Raw genomic sequence first — 24,976 nt, forward strand, 5'->3', positions numbered from 1 at the left:
GAAAATGGTAGAAAGGCCATAAAGATCACGAATACTCATATTTGTTTTGTTGCCTAATACATAAGGAAGGCTTCAAAAGACTCGAAGGATAATTTTTGTTTTAGTACTTAATGTCACATGGAAACAATATTCTGTTCTCCAAAAAGCTAATTTCTTTTTTCTTTCTCTCAGTGGGAGAATTTGATAGCAGTGTTTAGCTCTAGAGTCAAAGCTTCCAAGTGTTGGTGATAATACATGAGATAATTAGTAAGAACAATGACTTTGGTCAACAGTCCATGATCTTCAATGTGCTATCAAACATACTCACCTTAAAAGATCATGTAAGACTTTGCTGGTGACATTCTGAGGAGGCATATACTCCATTAAATTATTTGTTGCTATGGAGACCAGAGGTCCAATGTGACTTAGAAGTACTAGAACATCAAGACGTCTTCAAGAATAGCCATCCTATGCACAGAGCTGATTATCGAACACCCTGAACTGCCTACTGAACCATGGACGGAATCAATGAGACACGTGTTTCAAGTATACTTATTTGACTGTTTCAAGCTATGATATCCTTCTCTTATTTTATTTCTCCCAGAAAAAAACTATTCTTGTAATTTAAAAAAACATGCCCTTGTTCTAGTCTCATGGCTTTTCCTCTTGTTTTCTGTTGCTGTGCTCCAAAGAGCCCCACTGACACTTCCTAGAGCAAGATGTGTGCGTCATGGAGACAACCGCTCCTGCAGAGGCTCTCTGTGCTCCAGACTCTGTCATGCTGGGAAATGGCAGAGACAGGATATCAAAACTCCTTTAGTTTTTCAGTTTCATTCATCATTACGATTTTAACCAAATTTACAAAAAGTGTACCCAACAGTTAATAGTCAAATCTGAAAATCACTGTAACTCCAAATATTAGCCTAAACAGTGTTAACTTACACATTTGGTAGCTTAACAGCGATCACTGAGTAGTACTGTTTTGTGCTGTCTCCCCAGTACGACTTTCTTGATAAATCTGGGGGTTTGCATATTACTTTTACTAACTATATTGTATTCCTCTATTAAGAGACACTTGGTTGTATCCCACACCCCCATCCCCCACTTTTGGCACCAACCCTAATGATGTTCCCATTGACATTGTTTGTATAAATTTTACCCCTCACCCAACAAACCCCTGACACGTATTACCAGGTAATTTCCTTGGGACAGAATCTCAAAGACAGAATTAGAAGATCAAATAATATCAACAGCTTTATTATTTTTATAGATAAGAATGACAAGTTAGTGTTGCAAAGATAAATGTTACTAATGTACATAAAACATTTAATATGTGCCTCATATATTAAAAGCCCTAAATATATTACAATGACAGCTAACACTATAATCTGGTCATACAGGGGCTCACTGCTGAAGTGATTCTTAAGTAAAAACTTCCCTGGAAGCAGGGTACCCATGTGTGATTAAATGATACCCCCGAGATGATTCCTCTGTAACACCCTATGTAATACCCCTAATTGCTTTTGATCATCTTCTAGTTTTTACTCACTTATGCCTTTTATTGATTAAAAAAATGTTATTAGCAATAGCTTTTAAAAGTTAAAGTAATAAAAACAGACACTCTCAGAAAATTAAAATACAGAAATGTATAAAGAAAGTAAAATTGACCTGAAACTTCACCTCACAGAGTTAGGTTATTACAAACATTCTCGTGGACATAATTCTAGATTTCTCCAAATCTGTATTATTTATATTTATATAAATATTTTGGAAAGGCTCTTTTGATTCCTGTATTTGTTCACTCAACAGTGAACAAATAATAAATGTACAAATACAGCACTATTGTGTTTATCCTACTTTATTTAGCCTCCTCTGTCATATCTATTTAGGTTATTTCCAGACCAGAATAGTTCCAGACATTGTTAAATAATAGTGGTAACAGAAAGGTTAGAATAATAGCTATTGACTTGAGATAGAGATATAGATATAGATATATACACACACACACACATATATACACATATATGTACATACACACTTACTCTTTAAGCTTAGAAGTTTCCTTCTTTATTTTTTAAAGAATTTCAATCAGAAATGAGCATTAAATTTTGTCAAGTGCTTGAATACTGAATTTTGCAAAAGTTTTACATTTACAACTATTGAGACAGCCATAGCATTGTTCTCTTAGCATTGTTAATATGAATTTTGTTAGCAGGCCTCCAAACACTGAATCATCCACACATTCTTGAAATGTGCTTCATTTACGTAGAGCATAGCATTCTTTAATGTTTCCTCTGGATCCTGTCTGCTAATATTTTATTTAAGATATATGCATAAATATTTATACGTGACACTGACTCATTATCTTTGTTAGGTTTATGTCAGTGTTACGCTTCCTTCCTAAAGAGTCATTAGGGAAGCCTTCTCTCGCACTGCTCTAGAACAGCTTACACAATGTAGGACCTGCTGCTTGATGGCTGAACAACTGTGAAGACATCTCCATTTGTTATGTTTTTTAGAGGTAGCCCTGTGACAAATGTCTTTAAGTCTTCCATGGTTACTAGTCTATTTAATTTTTCTTCCTCTTCCAGGGTCAATTATGGTCATCTGTATTCATTTTAAAATGTTTATTTTATCCAGGGTTTTGTAGAACACCAGAATAATTCAACAACTATTAAAGAAATTTAAATGGTAGTCAAAAACCATCCATCTTCACTTCAATGTACCAGAATCAGTTTTACAGATGATTTTTACCAACCTTTCAAGAACAACTCTTACATTATACAAGCTATTTCAGAGACTAACATCATTTTCTGAAGCTAATCATGATAACAAAAGAAAGTGTACAAACAGAAGATTACTGACCAACTTCACTTGAGAATATAGACAATAAAATATTAGCAAAGGGAATCCAATAATGACTGGGGAAAAAAAAATCAGGACCAAGTAGTGTTGACTTCACTAATTGCAAGTATGGTTCAACATTAAAAACCAAACAAAACCTCATAAATGTAAGCTACCACATTAAGAGATTAAAGGAAGTAGCCATATGACCATGTCAAAAGATGCAGAAAAAGCATTTAATAAAACCAATTTTGATTTAGAAACAACCAGCTTAAATGGATGTAGAAGGGAACATCTTTAACCTGATAAAAGGTAACCACCAAAACCCCAGAATAAACATCACACAAAATGATGAGACTTAATAATTCTTATTAAAGACAGAAAAAGTCACCCCAATTATTTGCCACTGCATTAGTCAGTCAGTCCTAGCTATTCACCACAACCAAACGACAAGGGAAAATGCACTTATAGATTCCAGTGTTTACTTTCCTTTTAAAATTTTACTATTTCTGTAATTGGGTTATGTCTTCTGAGCTCTAAGGACGACAGCTGAACTGGCAGCATGTTTTCTGTCTTACTGATACATAAACAACGCTGCAGCTTTCAGCTTTCCAGCCTGCGCAGTAAAAAGACATAATACGAAACGTTGAGGATAGATTGAGTGTCCCAGTCTCACAGGTAGGAGGCTACTAAGGAATTTTAGGGAGGGTGATGACATAATGGGATTTACTTTTTAGTAGGATGATTCTGATAGCTTGTAGATGCTAGACCACAGAAACATAAGACCACAAGCAGAGAAGATCACCTGGTGTTTTCTCAGTAATCCAAGTACCTTGGAATAGAACAGCAGTGATAGAAATGATAAGAAGCAAATTCACAAGGCAAGGAGTAGAGTGCAAAACATTCAACTGTGTGAAATGGGATGTCAAGTTATGTAGGGTCAATGAACAGGAGTTAATGACATGAACTGGCAGACCTGGAAGCCTACCTGGAAAAACCAAATCCATGTCCTGGCAGCAAGGAATTTTAGAATCTCCCTGTTAGTCTGGCTCCTGATTTATGGGATTGATCCAGGGACACTGAGCTGGGAGAACTGCAGAATCCCTGCTAAATTTGCCTTCCTTTCACGGTTTATTCTTCCCACCACTTATTCTCCCTGAAAACAAGCACTGCAGTTTACTTTTCTTTGAGAAAAGACACTGTCTTTTCTCAGATGACTGGGACCAATGGCCACTGTGCTATATTCAAATCTGAGTAATAGGAGGGTCTTAGTTCAATCAATGTTTTGAAGGTAGAGTTGATAAGAATCCATTCATTCAGTGAATATGTATTTACTGCACATCTAGTGTGCGCCACTCTGGGTACTAGTGATGCAGCAGTACATGAAATGGACAAAGTTCCTGCCCCCAAGGTACTTATAGTCCTAGGGTGACCTGACACTGGACTGGAAGTAAAGCACACTGCCTGAACACTTACTACGCTAGGCAGTCCTAACACCGCAGACGAATCTCTATCAAAAAGACAAAAATATGGGCCTGGCTCTATTTTGTAAATGAGGAAGGCAGCACTTAGATTAATCCTTCCAAAGGTTACATAATTAAGTGGTGGAAGCAAGATTCAAACAAATCTCAAGTCTACTACAACAGGGGGCTCAATTCTCCTTCCAACTCATGATGATGAAAACTGATCACTAAGGACAGAAAACCTAGGATCCTTTACCGCCCCCACCATATGCAACTCCCTTATTTTTCTTATTTTTCCTTTTATCTTTCCTCTCTTCTCCCCACTTTTCACCCAGCTCTTTTTACTTTCTGATTCTGTCCCTCTTCACCATGACAACCCAGACAACTTTTGAATTTACCAGCTGGTGTTAATCAGAGGGGAAAAAAATGAAAGAGAAGATCAGTCAAAAGAAGAGAGAGGATCAAAGGATGAAGTGTCATGAATCCCAAATTCTCGACTCTATCCTCCAAGGCTTACAGCTGGAAACGCTGAGCAATCGCAGGACGGTTACCTGCTGCAGGTCTTACCAAGAACTGCCACCCCAGCAAAGGGATGAGAGTGGTCATTTCTAAGATGCCTTTCAACTTCACGGTCTATTAGTCTATGAAACCAGGAAAAACAAAAATGGTCTTCATTTCAAATGGCACATGGTATTTATTTAAACAGATTTTTGAACTAATGAGTTAAAAAAATTAGCACTATACCTCCTACCTTTTATATTTTTGTTAAATAATTATCTTAAACTGCACTGACCTGAATTACAAGCTTATCTGTGACTTGAAAAGACTGGAAATTCAGAGAGTTGAAACTAATCTTAGCAATCAGACAGCGATTTTAGTGCCAATAGTTAGGACTCCTCAGCTTGTATACCTACTTAGAGTACTCTACGGCATGACATAAATCTGGAGGCAAATTATATATAAATTAAATAATTAGAAATAGATATAGGTAATTATAACAAAGTGATATAGTAAAAAGGAAAAGCAAAATCCAGCTGTACTGGAGAGTGGGAAACTTTAATAAAGAAATATTTTTTTCAAGTTAATTCAATAACTATTGCTGAATCAATACTGAATTGTACCTAAGGAATTTTTTTTTTAATTTTACTAAATCTAAAAAATAATTCCTCTGTGTTGATTAGGACAACATTTACAATAATTTACACAAAATCTTGAACTTTTAGGTTGAACTGACTTGGAAATGCGGCTAGCTGCTCGCGCTTACGCCTGTAGGAAGGCTTTCTTTTCCCCTCTCGTCTGGACATTTCTCATTCACCTCTATCCAGTAACGAGAGAGAGTTATCAAACTGGAAAAGGATGAATGAGAGATGTATGTGGTCATGGGCACCAGTGACTTAAACCAGGTTTAGGCAACAATTTTAGCTGAGATAAGAGAAAGCCTTATCTAATATATTGCCTTTAAAGATTAAACTACTTTGGCAAATCTTCAGAAATCTGAAAAATTATATAATACTGTAAGGCCTGACTTCATTACTAGAAAGTTAGACTGAGGTGTTAATTTTTATATGCTTTTCCTGAATGTAATTCACAGATTTCAGAAACTTTTTTTTGGAAAAACCTTTGCTTGGTATTCTCACTACAAACAGTGTATTTCTCTTTATCTAACGTAAAAGTCCAAAGGCCAAATGAAAAAAAATAGGGTGACCTGGTAGGGACCTGGTAAACTCTCATCCTTAATAATGTGACTCAGAAGTCCTTTAGATAAAACTTTCCCAAATCTTTCCTGTTTTAAGAAACACATTGCTCTGGATAATAGTAAATTTGGTTATAAAAGTGGGAGCAGTTAAAATTACATAATGGTGTGAGCCATCAATTACGTTAAAAATAGATAAAAGATATATGTGACTTAAAACTCAGTTAATACTTTTAGTTGATTTTCAGGATTACTCAAAAATATTTTCTGAAATTGTATTTTTTTAAAAAGCTTGATGAAATTATTTAAAATATCTGTTCTTTTTTAATTGAGTTTTATTTTTAGTAATTTATCAAAAAAATTTTAATGATTATGTCTTTAAAACCTATAATAATACACTGAAAGCTCTGTCCTAAGATTAGCCATATAGTTTTAAACAGATAAATTTATAATCTCATTCTTGTGCTCACATTACCTTTAGATAGGTATTTACATACCATGGTAAATAGGCTATCTTCCGTATAATTTATAGAAGAAAAACAGAATATCTATTTTTGATCAGTGAGAAATTTGACTAAAAAGATTCTAGCATTGTGCTGATAAAGATCTGAAAAGACTCATCCAGAATCTAAGGAAAAGTAGACTAGAAGCAATATGCAAACCAAGTAACACAGAATTTTATAATCAACTTGTAATCTGCCCATATTAGCATGTATATTTGCAGTTGTGCTATTTAGTAAAACTAAGTGGGCCACTTTTTCATTATTTACAAACAACAGAACGCAGTTCACCGTGTATGCTCAACATCAGTATCAAAATTACACAAACGCAGCCTGTATGAAGAAGCCAAATGGGCTGCTCACAACCAAACGCTTCCAAGAAGGAAAACCGCCCAACTGGTCATTTAAGTAAGCATACTACAGAATAAGCACAACATCCATCATACTAACTGAAATTAATGCAAGTCTCATTTAAGTTCGCCTTAGTCCATTCTTACCATAGAACCCACGTTTTATCTTTAAGCCTAAATTTTATGGATGCAATTTTATACTTTTTACTAGTTACACAATTAAACAAACAAGAAAATTAGAGTAAATCTTTGGAGATTTATTTATTTTCACTTATTCCCAATAAATGCAGCAAATCTCAAGTAATAGGCAGTGATTAAACCTGACAATCATAAAGCATTTTTCTTCAAAAAAGCTCTGTTTTAAAGAAACATGCTTACTACGTTGCCAACACTCACTCCAAGGAAACGGAAGGACGGAGAAGGGGCGGAAGCGGAAGGACGGAGAGGGGGCGGAAGCCGAGCAGAGGCGAGGACACAGGCCGCGCGCGGGCTTCCCTGCAGTGCAAGGGCTTTGGGGCTCCACCTCTGTCAGCATTTGAACAAAGTCAGTGTCCTTTCTGCTTTTTCTTCCCCCTTAAAGAATGTACTGGCCCCTCTTTTTAGGCAGAAAAAAAAGTGTATGTGTGGCTTTATTTATTTTTAATAGTAATCTTCCTCTACCTACATAAAATAAAATACACCAAACGACACTGAATATTATGTGTAAACTTTAATGCAAGACTAAGCAGACATTTTCCTCAGTCTCCTGGTCCTATATGATTGTAACAATAATATATGTTAGCTGTAAACTACTCAGACAATTTAGGAAGGTACTAAAGGAGGAAGCTTTGAAAGAGCTCCAGCATCTCTTAAATATGTTAAACTTGCCTGAAATTCCCCCACCCATGAAAAAACCCTTCTCAGAAAAATATATTCCCTACAGGGCTACTGCTGTTCAAAGTGATTTTATTATCAATGTCAATAAATTTGCATAAAACATTAAAGTAATTATAATTCAAGACAAAGTATTTTCTAAAGATTTGACTAAGTTGCTTCCTTGTTCTCTTTTCCTCACCAGATCCAGTGTCTTTGGGGAAACAGTCTAGTGCAGCAGCTTGCAAACCTTTTTGAATACAACCCATAGGAAGAAAATTATTTAATATTATATGATCATACTCACATATACACATATATAACTCAAACAAAAGCTTCATGAAACAGTAATTTCCCTCAATACATATGATGCACTCTGATGTTTTATATATTCTACTCTATTCCATTAAAAAAATAAAAAAGATGGTTGTACTATGTTATTTCCCAACTCACTTATGGCTTACAACCTGCTATTTAAAAATCACTGACTTAGAGGAAAAATCCCTAAATTCAGTGACCTAGCTTTGAAACAGTTCTCCAAGTAACCAGAATCAAGCCACGTAACCTCCCTTGCTTCTCAGTCTTTCCACTTAGTAGTACAGAGTTCAGCAATTAATAAGAAAGTGCATCTTAAAAAAACCAAACAAATCAACTGATCATTTCATCATGAGCAAACGTTACTATTAGTAAGCAAAACTAATAAACCAGGCAATCTTCCACTCGAATAAAAACAATCAGATCCAAAAATATCCCAATAATTCATCATATTACAATCAACACATAATAAGGTGTCTTCATAAAGCAGGCCCTATGAAACTGAGTTTGAGTCAATGGCTCACTCCGAGATTTTGATCTTACTGAACAGTTGCTAGGAAACCAACTCATCCTTCACCAAACACAGCTGAAACCCCATCAAGTGAATCCAAGTTACCCAGTATAATTAAAATAAACCGTGCGGCAGCAGCACTATCAGATTTTTTTTTTAATAAGTCAGATTAAAGCTTTGATACAGCTCCAGCATCTCTTAAACATGTTTATTACACAACGGCCCACTGGCCTCTTCCACATCACGTACACTCACAGGAGTGCATCCCCACCCGGACACTCCCAAAGGAAATCTCTGCAGACTTATTTTCTAGGACATCTTACCATGACAAACGAACAAACAAAAACAAAACAAAAAGCCCAAAAACCTATTCTGAATTGCTTTAGGACAGCAGTGACCAACTAGTAGACAGCTGCAATACTCCAAGCACTCCAAATTTCATATATAGCCTTGTAATTCAGCTTAAATGAAAAAAGAGAAAACCATGATGAACAGTTGTATCATAGTGTATCTCACTCAGTATCATGGCCCACTTAGTGCAGGAGGATGAAAAGACAACCCCACGTACCCAGCAATTCCAAGTTAACTCCTGCTACGATAAAACCATCAAGGGAGTAATTAAAATAAATTCCGGATATAGATTTTTTTTTTAAGTGGAACACATTAATGACCATATGAGAACTTAATATATACTGAATGAAAATTGATGGCAAATAGGCCAGTCATAACTATTCTACTAAGCTCCTTAGGAAATATGTCAAAAGCCCAGGTCTTTAACACTTACTTAAATACAAGTCTGATTTAAGTGTAAATCATTTCTATGGTACGTCTGATACGGCTGCATGAATATTTTCAACAAAAAGCATAAAATTCAGCCAACATTGAGTTCACCAGAAAATTTTAAATGAACTATTAATAAGAAATTAAAATATCTACATTATGATTAGTCAGAGATCAGTCAGTTAAATTGATCAAGTCAGTTAAATGTAGTATTCGTGAAATACAGGGGGGCGAGTACAGCTCAAATGGTAGAGTGCTTGCTTAGCATGCACAAAGTCCTGCATTCAATCCCCAGCACCTCCATTAAAAAAACAAACTAATAAGTAAATAAATAGACCTCATGACCTCCCTCCACAAAAATATATTAAAAAATTTTTAAAAACGAAATATGAGAGTTGCAAGTGCAGAAGAGCTGGGATGTTTAGGAGAAGGGAGGTATGACCCCTTACCTACAATTAAAGAATAATTCACACAGAACTTTAAGATGTTCTTGAAAAACAGGGAAGGATGTAAATGAACTATGATGGAACTGTTCTACCCCTGAGATTAAAGGAAAAAAATTGGAAAAAATAAATGACACAAAGAGAACAATATCAGAACAAAGAGGCAAAGGGCCAGGAAATAGGTCTCACTGGGTGGAACAAAAACCCTGTGTAGAGGAAGAGTGTGACGGAAGACACCAACAGACCATCAGTAGCTGAATGGTCTTTGAACTGACTGATAGGAGCTACGTTCTTTCAGGTGGAAAGAGGAAGGCTGCTGAAAGGACTCACAACGTAGTACGAATAGAGAGACTTTCCTCTCCACTGACCCACTGCACTATATACCATGGCAGGGGTAAGAGGGAGCAAACAGCAGCAGTGCAGCAGAGACCGTTTCTGGACAGATGGAGAGGCATCAGGTAGTTCCAGAGACAACCTACGGAGAATAACCTTGGAGGCCACTTTGTTTCTGTTAAAAAGGGGTAGTTCACTCATTCAACAAAGATAAGCAATACTGTTTATACATAGTGTGTATTTTGCTAGGCACTGGGAAGGATACAAACACATAATAAACCACAGTCTTTGCCCTTAGGAACTTATCATTGAACAGAGGACACACAATTACCAAAACCAGTAAGTGCCCCATGGGTAGTTCAAAGTAACCGCAATGGCATTTTAGATGTAAACATTCTCACTTCCAGCTAGTGTGATGGTGGTGGGGGTGGCCCTTTATTGATGAGGTAGCAGGAACAGAGCTTTAAAGGATAAACAGATTTTCAGATGCTGGAGATGAAGGGAGGAGGGGATTCAAGCAGGCAGGACAACCTCTGGGTTGGCTGGATAACAAGGATAAAGAGTGAGACGGAAAAAACAACTGCAGCGGCGCTGTCAGTCTTCAGGTCACTAACACCAGCATGCATATGCATGTGCTTGACACCGCTTTCCAAATTTTTAATCTATCGTTGAATTTTTCCTAGTAAAAGAAAAATTAACTGAGTTGGAGATTTCACTACTGCACAAGAAAACCATTCCTAAATTTAGAAAGTTTTATAAAAACTAGTAAGTTCTATGGAAAGAGGCCAGATAGAGAGTGAACTGGCTGCATGTCCTCAAAAAGGTCACGCAGAGGCCCTGGTGGTGAGAACTTCTCACGCCCCCACCGATCTGCTTTAACTCCATCCGGGAAGACCATCTCTCAGAGGAAAGAGTTCAGTCACCACTGCTGAATCAAACCTTGGCTTCTATGCAAAAAGCACTCAATATGATTTTGGTGCTTCATGTTTCTTTTATTTGACCACCAAACTCAATCCAATTAGACTAAAAGACTTCAAATCCTTCCTTATTTTGAATCACTTAAACAAATCTTTATTTGAAACTTTCATAATATTTCACCCTTGGTTCCTCTTTATGACATCCAGGCTAAAAAATCTTATTGTTCCTCAACCCAACAGTTCTCTTTTATATAAGCAGGTACTGGGTGGGGGCAGCGGGATGGGCCCCTGAAACACCTTGTCCCACATTACTTAGACTTGTGCCTTGGTTAACCCATTTATATAGGATGGTCTTTTCATGCGTCAACTTGGCTTGGCCATAGTGCCTAAGTATTTGGTCAAACATCATTCTGGACGTTTCTATCAAGGTGTTTCTGGATGAGATTACATTTTAATTGGTGGAGTTTGAGTAAAGCAGATTACTCTCTGTAACTTGGGTGGGCCTCATCCGAGCAGGTGAAGGTCTTAATAAAACAGAGACTCAACTCCCTGAGCAAGAAGGAATTCTGCCAACCTACCCTGCAGATTCTGGACACAGCAAGACTCCACAACTGCCTGAGGGAATTCCTTAAAAGAAATCTCTCTCTATATATATGTACACATTCTGTTTCTCTGGAGAACCCTGGTTAATATGGACAGTAATGCCAGAACCAGGACTACAGACTCTTAGCCACACTGTTTTCCTTTCTCAAGAAGAGGCAAATAAAAGAAAGGGGGAAGGAATTAGCCAAAGGAAAGAACAAAGCTAACTTACACACAGCTTTGTTTTTATTCATCTCTACCTACAGCAAACAGAAGACCAACTCATAAATAAATATTTTAATGCTCTAAAACCAGAAAGCTTGGTTTGGATTCATAAGTTATCTCACAAAATAAATACTGCATGTTTTTCCTTTCCAGCCCCCTTTTTCTTAGAACATCCACATGTGTACTTATACCACCTTCAGAGTTCCAGAATTATTAAATCTTTATTTCCCACCAAGGATGATGGCCCCGGTTACTGATCGGCTACTACATAGTGAATAACAGTGACAAAGTTAATCTTTACTGAATAGGATTATTAAATGGTAAAGTTCAACCATACATATCAAAGAAAGACCTTCATAACCCAATCATGTCAAACCAGTATTTCTATTAATAATAAGCCAATTTTATTATGCAGAAGCTTCAATAACATTCTGAACTATTATCAAAATGGTGTTTTTAGGGTATCTGTGCCAACTATCCACCTTAGTATGAAGTTTCTTGTGGAAAGTCAGCCACTTAACCAGTTAATGCAATTCATAACATTAGAAATCTGCACAGATTTGTTAAGGTCAGTATCGCCTAATATCATCTAAAACTGACTGACAAGGAGCAAAGAATATAATTAATGAGGAATTATATTTGTTCTTACAGGGTAAATATTTCATCTGCAAATAATAAATATTTGAGAAGGGGTTTAAAAAAGTCACGTTATATAGCTTCTAAAGGATGTCCTTCAGAGTAAAGACCTTACTACTACGTATATTAATAGCTTATGTAGCTAGAGTTGAAAAACTATAAAATATCAAACTCTAAAATTTAATTTTCAGTTGGCAGGAAGGTGAGCATATAAATAAAAAACTATGATAATAAATCTTTCTTTCAAGAACTGAAGACCAGTTCAAGCGGCAGGCACCCGGACCAGTCAGAGCCAGATTAGGGGCAGAGGTTACCATTTTAATGAGACAGTGGTTCTGTGGGCCTCTGTGTTCCTGCAATGCACAGAAGGGCTTGGTCTTTGGAAAGAGTGCCTAGAAGTCATTCACAGACAATACAGGACATCTCACTTCAAATAGGAAAATCAAGGCGGTAGCAGGAGACGAGCAATGTATTACAGTCTGGGAAATATTTCGGATGAACAGACTTCTGAGCAGCTAGCAGTGGCACACCGAGGAGGGGAGAGAAGTAGAGCTGGTTTGCCTCAGTGGACAGGAATATTTTATCACCAATACTATTCAGAATTGCCAGAGTACCGTGACAATACAAAGCAACTATTTTTAGTCTGTTTCATTATCATTTTTAAATCAGCGACTGACAGGCAGCCCTTTGTTGCCTGCACCTAGGTACACTGCTCCACTGCCCCTGGCTCTAGGTACCATGACCAGAGGCTTCTGAAATGACCTGCTCTACACTGCCCCTGTGCCAAAGACAACCTGTTTAAGCTGTATCAATAGAAAGAGCGCTCCCCAAAGAAACAGAAAAGAAATCAGACTTCGTAATTATTTTCACTACTGCAGTTAATACTAACATTAAGTGGTTCAAGTATTTTATGACATTAATGTAAAAATTAAATCTTGGCTTAAAAATCAGTTTGTACTCAACCAATATACATTCTAGTGATGAAAAATATTTACATTAAAAAGAAAATGTAGTGTTATCTTAGCATAATTAAATCCATGGGGGGGAGGGATATGCCCTTTAGCCACATTTTACTCTTTCAGAGATCATTAAAAAAGGTCAGTAGTAACAGTTTTTCCCTAAGTTAACTCTCCTCCTAAAACCTGAAATTTATTTTTTGCTTCATAAAGGGCAAAAGGATTTATCTTATTTTGGTTCTGTAAATTCATTGTTTATAAACAAAACAAATTCTATTAAAAATAAAGTTTGCATAAAAAAAGTTCCTTCAGCCAAATTTCTGATGTGTTACTGGTCCTATTCTAAATGCTTTCTAGGTTTGAGAATTGGAGATAAAACAACTACCATTAAATGTATTTCAAGGAGGTTTACTGAAGATAGATGAAAGAACCAGAGACTATGACATTAAAACACCTGATCGAAGGCCAGACTGAGTGCACTGAATACAGAGCAGCTTGGAAAGAATATCTGAGTGCGGGGCCGAGCGGCTCCACCTCAAAGCCAGCCGTTCTCTCCTGTGTGCACATGTGATTATAGAGACCGGAGCATCACTTCCAGCACTGTGTGTATAATTGTTTGAAATGAAGGCACTGTTACAAACCTTGCTAGAATTACTACCTTTACAAAGAACAAAAAAAAGCACAATGTAATTATGCAATACGAAAGGGGGAAGGGAGAATCTGAGATTTAAATAATTTAGATCTATGAAGATTAAATGAACAATGCACAACTTAATAAACAATCTAAGGCTATATGGGTTAAAGAAAAAAGGGCACAAACTATTCTACCCTGTAATACAAAAATAAGAAAGTCAATTTCTGAAGTTTCTAAATTCTTAAAAGTTTAATACTCTTTAACATGACAAGGCTTCTCAAAAACATATTTAACGATGATTAATAAAGACTATTCATTGAGAGACTGCTACTAATATAGTAAGGTTCAAAAAATAAGCAGATTGAATAAACATCCCTTTTTCTAATATACAACTCAGTAGGCTCCAAAGGTTTTATTTTCAAGTTATTCATAAATATATCAACTTCCAGTGTTTGCCTGGCATCTAATAATCAATGTAAAGCAAGCCAACACCTTATTTACAGACTTAAAATTAAAAAAGGCTTAGCAAAACAAACACGCCCTCTTTCACCTCTTCAGTAAACAGCAGCTAGTGTCTGTCAGGGAAGCAGGATGTGCTACACAGAAGCATAGGCTGGCTATGATTCGAGACTGTGGCATTCCCACTTCCTCTACCAGGTCTGCAGGCCTGGACGGCACTGATACCTAGAGACAACTCGGAAATCACCCAACCATAAGTGCATCTTTCGAGCTTAAGCCTAACTGCATTTTAACTTACCAGATCCCTGTGCAACACCCAGTTAGCATGCAGGTAGTGAATCCCATCCAGAATCTGATAAAGCAGTGACTTCACCATTCCCCGAGGTAATTGAACTGGCTTCTTGTTTGCTTTAGAAGCTCTGTGAAACTTGATTATATGCTGAAAGAAAGAAAAATATCACCAGACACTTAAAAAAAGAAAAGGAAAGAGTCTGATACATCATGTTTTCCTAACAGAAAAAGAAACACTCAGGGGTTTCCAAAAGTATTGAAAATAAAATTTCACATTCTGCTGGATAACATAAATAACTTTAGAATTTTCAAATAACTAGAGCTAAAATGTCATTTCCTAAGCATATGATAGGTTGTCAGAAAATAAATGATTACAACAGAAAAGTAGGAAATAATGTAGTTTTATTTTTAAAGTATAACAAAAAATTACTTTGAGTTACTTGACCCCTGTTTATCTGATAAAAATTTTCAAGAACAGAATACTTTTTATTCTGTAGTGATTAAATGAAAAGAAAAAAAATAGAACAATTTTCAAGAGAACTGGCTGGTTGACATAGCATAGATGTAGTACCTATTTATAATATATGGGTTATAAGGAAAGAAATGGGGAAGTATTTTAATAAAGTACATACAAGAACAAAAAATTAAAAGGTAAATGACCAGTTCATACTGGAAATATTGAGAAATATGAAAGATTCAGATGAAAAAAACTTTTAAAAAAACAGCCTTGTAACATCCATCAAAGCTTTCTAGGTATAATGTTGGGGGACACCCGGTAAATACAATACCACTGAATGAACAGAAAAATCATTTCATAAATTAATGTACCTCAACAGAAACAAGATCCAATGTTTCAAACTCTCTCGACAGGTTTCTTCATTTTAATTAAAGCATTCTTAAACTGCAAGAAAATCTAGAAGTCAGCTGCAGTCAACTCTGCTGTACGCAACACTGTGCATATGCCCGGCATCTAATATGCACAACAGCAGACACTTGGCCAGTGTTTGTGAGTGAATATTAGGCGCATTCTTGCACTTAGTAACAATAATTAAAACAGGAAAACAGGAGTGAGACATTTAATATTATAGGTTAATCTTTCCATTTCTATTTTCTTATGATATAGAGGTAGAAACTGGATAAGCAATAACTATGATTAGTGTGTAAAGGAGTTTTACTTTCCAAAGAAAAAAAACAGAGCAAAGAGCCCCTGGTGGGGAGGTAAGGGTATCGATCAGCGCGTGTGTAGTATGATTAATCTATACTTTATTAACAGCATTACATTATTCTAATTTTCTTCTCAGTCTTTTTTTTTTCCCAAAGTATTTAAAAGCAGGCAAACAAAACAGAGCTACAACAACTCTTAATAATCTAGAATGTTTTGTCACCTATCCTAAGACATGACGTGACAATCAAGTCTGTTCACCTTCAGAAGAATCAGTGGCTCTCAAGAGCTTAAAAAAAATAGATTAAAATATATTTTAAAAATAAAATAAAATAAATCTGCCAGAGTAAGAATGGAAGGAACAAATTCATAGGGGAGCTAGGATAACCAACTGATGCGGAACACATTTCCTCAGTTAACACTTTCGCTAGAATACCATAACAAATCAGTGTTTACTAGTATTTTATAGCTATAAACTACAGTGGAGGAATTTCTTACCTTCATTTCTATTTCAGGGCTGCACAACAAATATGCAATGTGTACACCATAACATTTCACCAATACCTAAGTGATTTTTTAAAATGACTCTTTTTACTACAACTGTTTTCGTTACCCTCTGCTGCCTTACACCAGCTAATTCATTTGAATATTCCAATTAAAATAAGGAAATAAAATGGATAAAGTACATTTTGGCAAATTGAATTACCACTTGGTTTTTATTAAAATGAGCATTAAAAGTACTTATTTGGCTTAAAGGAGTATTAATAAGAAGATGATAAACCAGCCTGGAAATCTTCTCATAGATTTGGATTATATAATTTGATTTTATGTTAGATTTGAGTATGATGAGTGTTCCATTCAATACTGGCTACCCTGATTTAGTAAATTTCTGTTAACAGAATCCTGATTTGATTTGATTAGATTTTTTCAAAAGAACAGAAGCCAACATAGAAAGAAATATTTACAACCAGCATGGACCTTGGACAATAGTTTTGTAAAAACAGAGAAAATTTCATGTGTCTATTTTCTGCTTGAAAACAATTATTTCCAGATAACTTATAAAAATTTTATTCAAATCATATTTAGTCATGGAAAATAGGAATCTACAGTGTGAAAATATTTTTTATAAATCTACAATCATATGAAACTCAAGTTTCAATTTCTGAAATCTGTTAAAGTTCAAATTATGTGAATAAGGCTAATTCTGGAAAATAGCAAGAGTTTGAAACTATTTTACTATTTTCAGAAGGTGACTTTACCTTTAAACAGTTTTACTGGAATTTGTTCTGATTTTATTTCAAAATTTTGTATTTGCATTTACAAACTACGGCTGAATAAAAAATTTTAATTACGTTGAACATTTTGAAACTGAGCCAGGTTATTACAATCCCTTGCATATCAGTATGTGTTTTCTCTTATTTATCCCAATAAACACACAGCCGTGCTAATTTTGTAATAGATCAGTTATGCAAAACACAGTGAAATATTTAAAGACTTATTATTTATTAAATATCAGAAAAAATAGAGTTCACAGTAGTAACATGGTTGTTAATGAATTAATTTGATGTAATTCTGGGTTTTATTTGTTTTGTTTTTTAAATTGTAATGTGTGTCAACATGTTCTTCGCACAAGACTGGTCAGGAAATAAGTTTTGTGAGTATGTTTCAAAATTATTTTGGCTGTAGATTTTCATTATATATATATATCATAAAGTCTTATCCCTAAGATGGCATTTCAGGTTTTTAAAAAATGCAACATATTTAATAAAGGAGTAAATTTTATAGTCACTTAAGACTCTGTAAATTCTGTTTTAAAAGCAATCTGCTGAATAAACGCACAATACTGAGTCAGCTGTTTGCATTTCACCTATTTAGACAAGATGAATTGAAATCCTCAGTTTATAATAATGTTTATCAATACAGAATCATTTTTTTCATTATATTAGCTAAACTAATAAACATAATTTCTTGACTTTCAGAATCTTCAACTATTTAATTGGGTCTGGTATCTAAAAATAGTCTTATCATAGGTTGGACACACACAAAATAGAAGCCAAAACAGACTCTATTTTCATGCCAATCTCATTTTGCAGTAGAGCTCTCTTCCATAAGGAATTCTTCCTATGTAAGAATGTGCTGAATTCAAGAAAGTACAATACTGAATTTCTGCTGATGAAAACAATACACTAGAATACTGAAAATCAATTGTGAATAATACCCAATAAATGATTAATAAGTTTCCTACTGTATTTGAATAGAACACTTAGTTTATAAAGCTTTTCAAATACAAAATTGTTCTTCAGAAAAATCCTGTAAAAAAAAAGAAGCAGTTAAAGTATCACATTTTACAGATGAGGAAACTACAGCTCTGGAGCCAGTATGAGATCTGTGGCATGTGACAAGTAACAGACGGACCCGTCAGATCGCAACCGCCTTTCCAAACGGATTCATTTCCCTACACGAGGGACCTCCTTCTCATCCTATATTCCTTGACACTACAGAATAAAAGGAAATATGCTGCTTTTAAATTCTGTAACAAAATTTATTACAGTTACCTTTTCAAATGTTATCAAAAATCTACAGCTAAGAAACAATATTTAAGAGCTGTTTATATGCTTCAGATTCTGTTGTTTTCTGTAGTATGTTTCAAAGGTCAAAGTGGTAAGATCAAAAGTAAAAATACGAAGCAATACTCTAGCCTTGGTAATTCACCAACCACATTCTAGGAGGTTACTTTTATTTTAAAATTGTAAATCTCACAGTAAGAGGAGCTCCCTAAAGCTATTTTGAGTGGGTCCCTCTTCATCCCTGACTGGAACCATGGCTCCAGGTACACCAACGAGTCCCCTTACCCAGAGGTCATGCTCAGCGTAGTCAAACAGAAGCCACACTTTCCTATCAGCATGAGACAGAAACACCTTTTGAAGAGAGATGACATTTGGATGCTTAAGCTCTCGAAGTAACTGCAAAACAAAGGAGATTCATTAAAAATTGTTGCCATAAAAGTAACATTACAAACCCCAGACCATTTGTAATTCAAAGGCAATACAAATCTAATGGCAATTAATCCTAACAATCTAATTTGAGGTGCCCAGACAGGTGCTTTAGTAACAAATGAGAAAAAAATCTGTGGGGAAGATACTGAAAGATTTAACTGAGTAAATCTATCCATACTGTTGTTGTTTAGTTGGTTTTTTCAAAAAAATTTTACTATGGTAAAATATATGCAACATAAAAATGACATTTTAACCATTTTTAACAGTACCATTCAGCAGCGTAAGTACACTCATGATGTCACTCAACCATCCCTGCTGTCCATTTTAGAGCTTCTTCACCACCCTGAACAGAGACTCTGTTATTAAACAGTAACTCCCCATCTTCCTTTCCCCTTCAGCCCCTGGGACTGTTCTACTTTCTGCCTCTCTGAATTTGCCTCTTCTAGGGACCTCAAATAAGCAGGATCATACAATATTCGTCTTTTGTGTCTGGCTTATTTCACTTAGCATAACATCTTTAAGGTTCATCCACGTTGTGGCCTGTGTCAGAATCTCATTCCTTTTAATGGCTGAATACATTCTATTGCACATATAAACCACACGTTGTTCACCCATCATCAGCTAATGGACACTGGTCGTTTCCATTCCACATTTAGGCTACTGTGAATAATGCTGCTGTGAACATTTGTGTACAGGTACCCGAGTTCCTGCTCTCAGTTCTTTGGGTAAGTACCTAGGAGTGGAATTGCTGGATCATGTGACAATGCTGTCCTTAAGTCTTGGCGGAACCACCAAACTGGTTTTCACAGCAGTTGTACCAGTTCACATTCCCATCAGCAATGCATGAAGGGCTCCAGTATCTCCACACCTTCACCACCATTTATTTTCCTTTTTAAAAAATTTTTTATAATAGCCACATCCTAATAGGTATGATGTGGTATCTCAAAACCATAAGCTGTGGTTTTGATTTGCAATTGCCTAATGACTAATGACTAATGACGTTAAGCCTCTTTTCATGTGCTTATTGGTCACCTGTGCATCTTCTTTGGAGAAATGTCTACTCAAGTCCTTTGTCTATTTCTGAATTGGATTTTTTTGTTGCTGCTGAGCTGTAATCCTTTATGTAGTCTAGATATTAACCCCTTATCAGATGTATGATTTACAAATATTTTCTCTCATTCTGCTAGTTGTCTGTGTTTTGACATCACAAGACAACTGAACTCAAAATAAATTTGTAGCTTGTAATTCTTTCAAAAAACTAACTACAGTCACCCCTCAATATCTGAGAAGGACTCGTTCCAGGATCACCCCTCACCCCACCTGGCCCCAAGTGGTACCCAAATCACCCAGTGCTCAAGTCCCTTATATAAAATGGCATAGCATTTACATATATAACCTACCCATATCCTCCTATATACTTTAAGCCTTTAGATTACTTATAATATCTCATACAATGTAAGTGCTACGTAAATAGTTGCTGGAGTGTGGTAAATTCAAACTACGCTTTTTGGAACTTTCTGGAAATTTTTTTCCCCAAATATTTCCTATCTGTGGTTGGTTGAATTCATGGATACAAAGGGCCAACTGTAATTGCAACATTAGTAAAAAAAAACAACATTCATCACCACCAGATGTCAGATCAGAATTAAGATCTGTAACTCTGTGAGATACAGAATCTATTTTTTCAGGAATTTAAATTATAAAGGAAAATTGATGAAAATTTTGTAAACTTTTCAAAGTCATAAAGAGCTTATACAGACAGAAGCATCCAAATAGAACATATTTTCATGGGTTTGTTAACCTTTCTCATCTCCTAGAAGAGTATTCTTTTATTTAAAATCTTTCATCTCCTTATTTTATCTCCATGTAATAACCCAAGCAGCCGTAATAGTCCGTCAGTTAGAAAGCATTCCCACCCCACCACCAACAAACACAACAGCAACAATGACAAGAGAAAACCTTTCCTGAAGCCTGATGTTAAGCCTTATCAGTCAGAACTGACTTACGCAGTGCCTTCCAGACACATGACAGCCACGTGAGCACGTCAAGGTCTCAGAACTTAGGACCTCAGCACCTTTTATAAGAACACTGTCACCAAAACAACAGTCAACATCAATGTAACATTAACAATATATGAGGGCTCTGGAACGAATTCAGCGAAGGAAAGACTATGAGTGGACTACATATTAAGTCACTTATATCAATGATTTTTCTCTCGAAAGTGATTATTTTATTCAGAAGCAAGATTAAATTCAGGTTACATATTTCTGCTTTTAGAATATCATCTCAAACTTATGAGACTCTAGAGATCATATACAAATGCTCAGAAACTGAAGGCCAATATCTAAAAGGGACCACTTCCTATTAATAAACAAGGCACAGACTGTGGTACGGGAAAGCCTGCCGTCGGGGTGGCCCGGGATCGCCCAGCTGGCTGGAAGAGCCGGATCTGGCGCTAAGTTCGTTTCAGTTCTGGGTCAGGGCTTTCTCCATTACCTCACAACTGGAACACACTTCTCAGCTGGGAAGCTAGTTCAAATCCTTTCTGGAAACAAGCAGGGTAGAAATGACAACAAACAAACTCCAAAGCTTTGGCAAACGCTCTCTCCAATTATTAGGAACCTACATATAAAGCTATTCTTGGCTATTGCCTCAACCTCACCCCCAAGATGAAGTTTAGCTCCTGTATTTAAAAAAAAAAAAAAAGAAAGAAAAGAAAAGGAAGGAAGGGGAGGTGGGGAGGGGGAGGGAGAGGGGGAGAGAGAGAGAGAGAGAGAGAGAAAGAAAGAAAGAGAAAGAAAGGGAAGGGACAGGGAGGGGAGGGGAGGGGAGGGGAGGACAGCAACCATTACATTCAGCTCTTCTTAGGTGCCAAGTACGGGGCTGAGCATATGACATGCAATATCTCACTTAATCGTGAACTACCCAATGAAATATTTATGTTACTCTTATTTACCAGAGGGGTAATAGGGTTAAAAGGATTAAACAATTTGCTCAAGGTCACATTCCTAAGTAGCAGATTTAAATGCTTTTAATGTTAATTAATTAATTTCTAAAATACAAAGCCAGTACTCTATGGTCTAACACCAATACCTCCCAAGACCTGAGATCCAGGGGAATAGCCTGTCCTACAATCCAGAGACACAGATATTTTATGTATATACTAACGGGACAATGGCAGGCACTGTGTTTTGCTCATGACTGCCCTGCCAGCTTCGAGCACACTGCCTCGTACCTGGCAGGTTCTCATTAAATACTTGGTGAATACAGGAATAACTGAATTCACGAATAAACAATACATACCAACTAAAGGACATCATACAACACACCCTTTGGCTTCTGAGCTATGGACTAAGATCATTGCTTCCATCAAAAAATCCATTCTATTTTTAAAAAATCCATCTGATTAGTCAAATAAGTCTTTGAGGGTAATGATTTTACCAGTGAGTAGGTACTATGACGACGGCAACAAGTAACAGTAAGTGTTATGGACTGAACTATGTTCTCCCAAGATTCTTGTGTTGAAACCCAAACCCCTGGTACCTCGGAATGTGACTATACGTATTTGGACATAAGGCCTTTAAAGAGGCAATTAAGTTAAAAGGAGGTCAGTGGGATGGGCCCTAATCCAACCTGAATGGTAACCTTATAAGAAAAGGCGATGAGGGCGCACAGAGGCAAGCAGGTGAAGATGGTGGCCACTTGCAAACCAAGAGAGGCCTGTGCAGGCGCCCTGATCCTGGACCAACAGCCTCCCCCATTAAGGACAGAAGTTTCTGTTGTTTAAGCCACCCAGCCTGTACTCTGTTATGGCAGCCTGGGCAAACTAATCCAGTAAGTAACTATTACTACTGAGTAAGTAAAACACTCTATGTTGGGAGACGGGTCACTGCAGGGCTGGAGCTGGAACTGAGAGGCTCAGCAGGGAACTGCCTCTAAGTAAATATTTACACTGAAGTACTTCCAGAAGCCCAGGGAGCTGTGCTACATTTAGCAGGGCTAGCATTTACTGAATGCCTGCTACATGCCAGGCCCTGCGGTGGATGCAGCACGAAGTCCCAGGACAGAAAATGTGCTGAGACCGTCTGCTGGGGTCCCCCGCCATACACAAGTCCAAGTCCAAGTCCAAGTCCAAGTCCCAGGCAGTGCTCGGCTGTGGCTGTGGCGCTGCTGACAGTCCCTGAGAAGCGAACATGCACCCAGAGTTCACTGTGCCCCAAGAAGTGCCCTAAGCTCCTCAAGCAAAATAACCCTATAAGATATTATTATTCTCACTTTACAAAGAGTAAAGTAAAACACAGGGGGATTGAGTGACCTGCTCTGCGTCCTACAGGCTACTTAAGCGGGACAGCCAGGGTAAGAGCTCAGGTCACCTGGCTCCCGCGACCCTGAGGCCGGTGCTCCAACCCGGCGAGGGCGCCGTGCAGGCTTCACACCCAATGGGCTTCACCACCCCACACAGAGCCCACAGAAGGCAGATGCCTATTTCTTGACACTGTATAAAGTATTTTTGCCTTTCTGAAGATTTTATGTTTAAAAATGTTTAAAGGAAAGGTTTAAAAAAATTTATATAATGGTTTTCAGCAGAGATCATCTAAGTTTTCCTAATTCTACTGGAAATAAAAATCTTATAATTTCCTGAGTACTAAGATCACTGCTAAAAAATACAAATGTTTTAAATCATCATTCATCATAAACTTAATTCATTCCAACTGTGTCACACAGTATCTCAATGTGAACTCTAACAGTACAAATATATGAAAAATAAATTAATAATATTTAAAACTGTCAATAAATGCCACTTACAGTGGTGAGTGAAAAAATAGGTAAGTAAACCTCTAATATTCTCAAAACATTGATTTCAAATATTAAAAATTTACAATATAGCAAAAACAATAAATTCTAAATTTATGCCCTAAGTATGATAGTCGAGTTGAAATTACTATAAAAGCATCAAGAAAATTATTCCAAAATGATTTCAAAAAAAATTTTTTAAGCTGTGGACAACTTTTCTTCAACTGAATTCTTGCAAATTGATTAAAAAAAAAAAAAAAAAAAAAGCCTGAGGTGCCTAGGCTAAAGCAAACGTGAGCTTTCAAAGCAGCCCAACTACAAGGCGGCCCCGTGGTACAGATGGTCCACTGAGACACAGCCTGAACACCACTCAGTTAAAGGGACTGCAGCTCCCAGGAAATTCTGGAAATACACAACAAACCACGTGTAACACACTGAGGATGAGTGTATACAACGCTCCTAACTTCAGTAGAAATTCTCAGAGTTCTTTCCTTCTCCCCTCCCTTTTATAATTACTTACTGAGCCAAAGACTGTGTGTCAGACATGGTACACACTGGGGAAGAAATGTGTTAGGTGGGGGTAGGGATGACAAACAGAAAATAAGGTAACAAACAAAGAGATTATGATTTGTAATGAGTGCTATGAAAGGAACAAACTGAGTGCAGATCACAAGAGAATAATGGAGGTGAGTGGTGGGGAGATGGGTTTTTCAGAGGAATATTTAATACGTGGAGGGAGAGGTCTGATAATACTTGCTAGAAAGATGGGATGTTTTTTCTTTTTGATTTTTTATTATAGAAAAAATTTCAAAAGTAAATAAAATACAATAGTAAAATAAAACAAACCTCCATGTATCATTATCCACTCACTACCTATTCTATTTTATCTATATTCATACCCACTTCTCCCACCTCACATTGAATTATTTTGAAGTAAATCCCAGGCATCATATGATGTCATTTATAAATATTTCAGTATGTATCTCTAAAACATAGTCTCTTTTCTCTGACCACAATAGAACAAAATTAGTAAATGACAACAATAAATTATCTGGGAAGCCTCACATATTTAAAATTAAATAATATATTTCTAAATAATCCATGAATAAAAGATCACAAAGAAAACTGAAATCCTTTTGTACTAAATGATAATCAAAATACAATGTGACAAAATTTATGAAATTTAAAAGAGCTTAGAGGGAAATTTATACTTTTAGTTGTTGATATTAGAAAACAACAGTTTAAAAATCAATGCCCTAAG

At 36.4% G+C, this 24,976-nt stretch overlaps 1 protein-coding gene across 5 annotated transcripts in view; it reads right to left on the reverse strand.

Moving 5' to 3' along the window:
* Positions 1–24,976, reverse strand: part of CDK8 (cyclin dependent kinase 8) — an 85,886-nt gene that overhangs the window by 22,711 nt on the left and 38,199 nt on the right. For 3 of the 5 annotated variants that reach the window (XM_032496420.1, XM_032496419.1, XM_032496421.1), the window contains 2 exons: positions 18,778–18,888; positions 14,771–14,911 (listed from right to left, as the gene is read on the reverse strand). In XM_032496420.1, coding sequence (XP_032352311.1) covers positions 14,771–14,911; positions 18,778–18,888 — 252 coding nt within the window. Of the gene's footprint in view, positions 1–14,770; positions 14,912–15,591; positions 15,665–18,777; positions 18,889–24,976 lie in introns of all 5 variants that reach the window. The other 2 variants (XM_032496423.1, XM_032496422.1) reach the window with 1 other exon arrangement.

Source organism: Camelus ferus, chromosome 14 (genome assembly GCF_009834535.1).
Source record: "Camelus ferus isolate YT-003-E chromosome 14, BCGSAC_Cfer_1.0, whole genome shotgun sequence".
Taxonomy (NCBI): Eukaryota; Metazoa; Chordata; class Mammalia; order Artiodactyla; family Camelidae; genus Camelus; species Camelus ferus.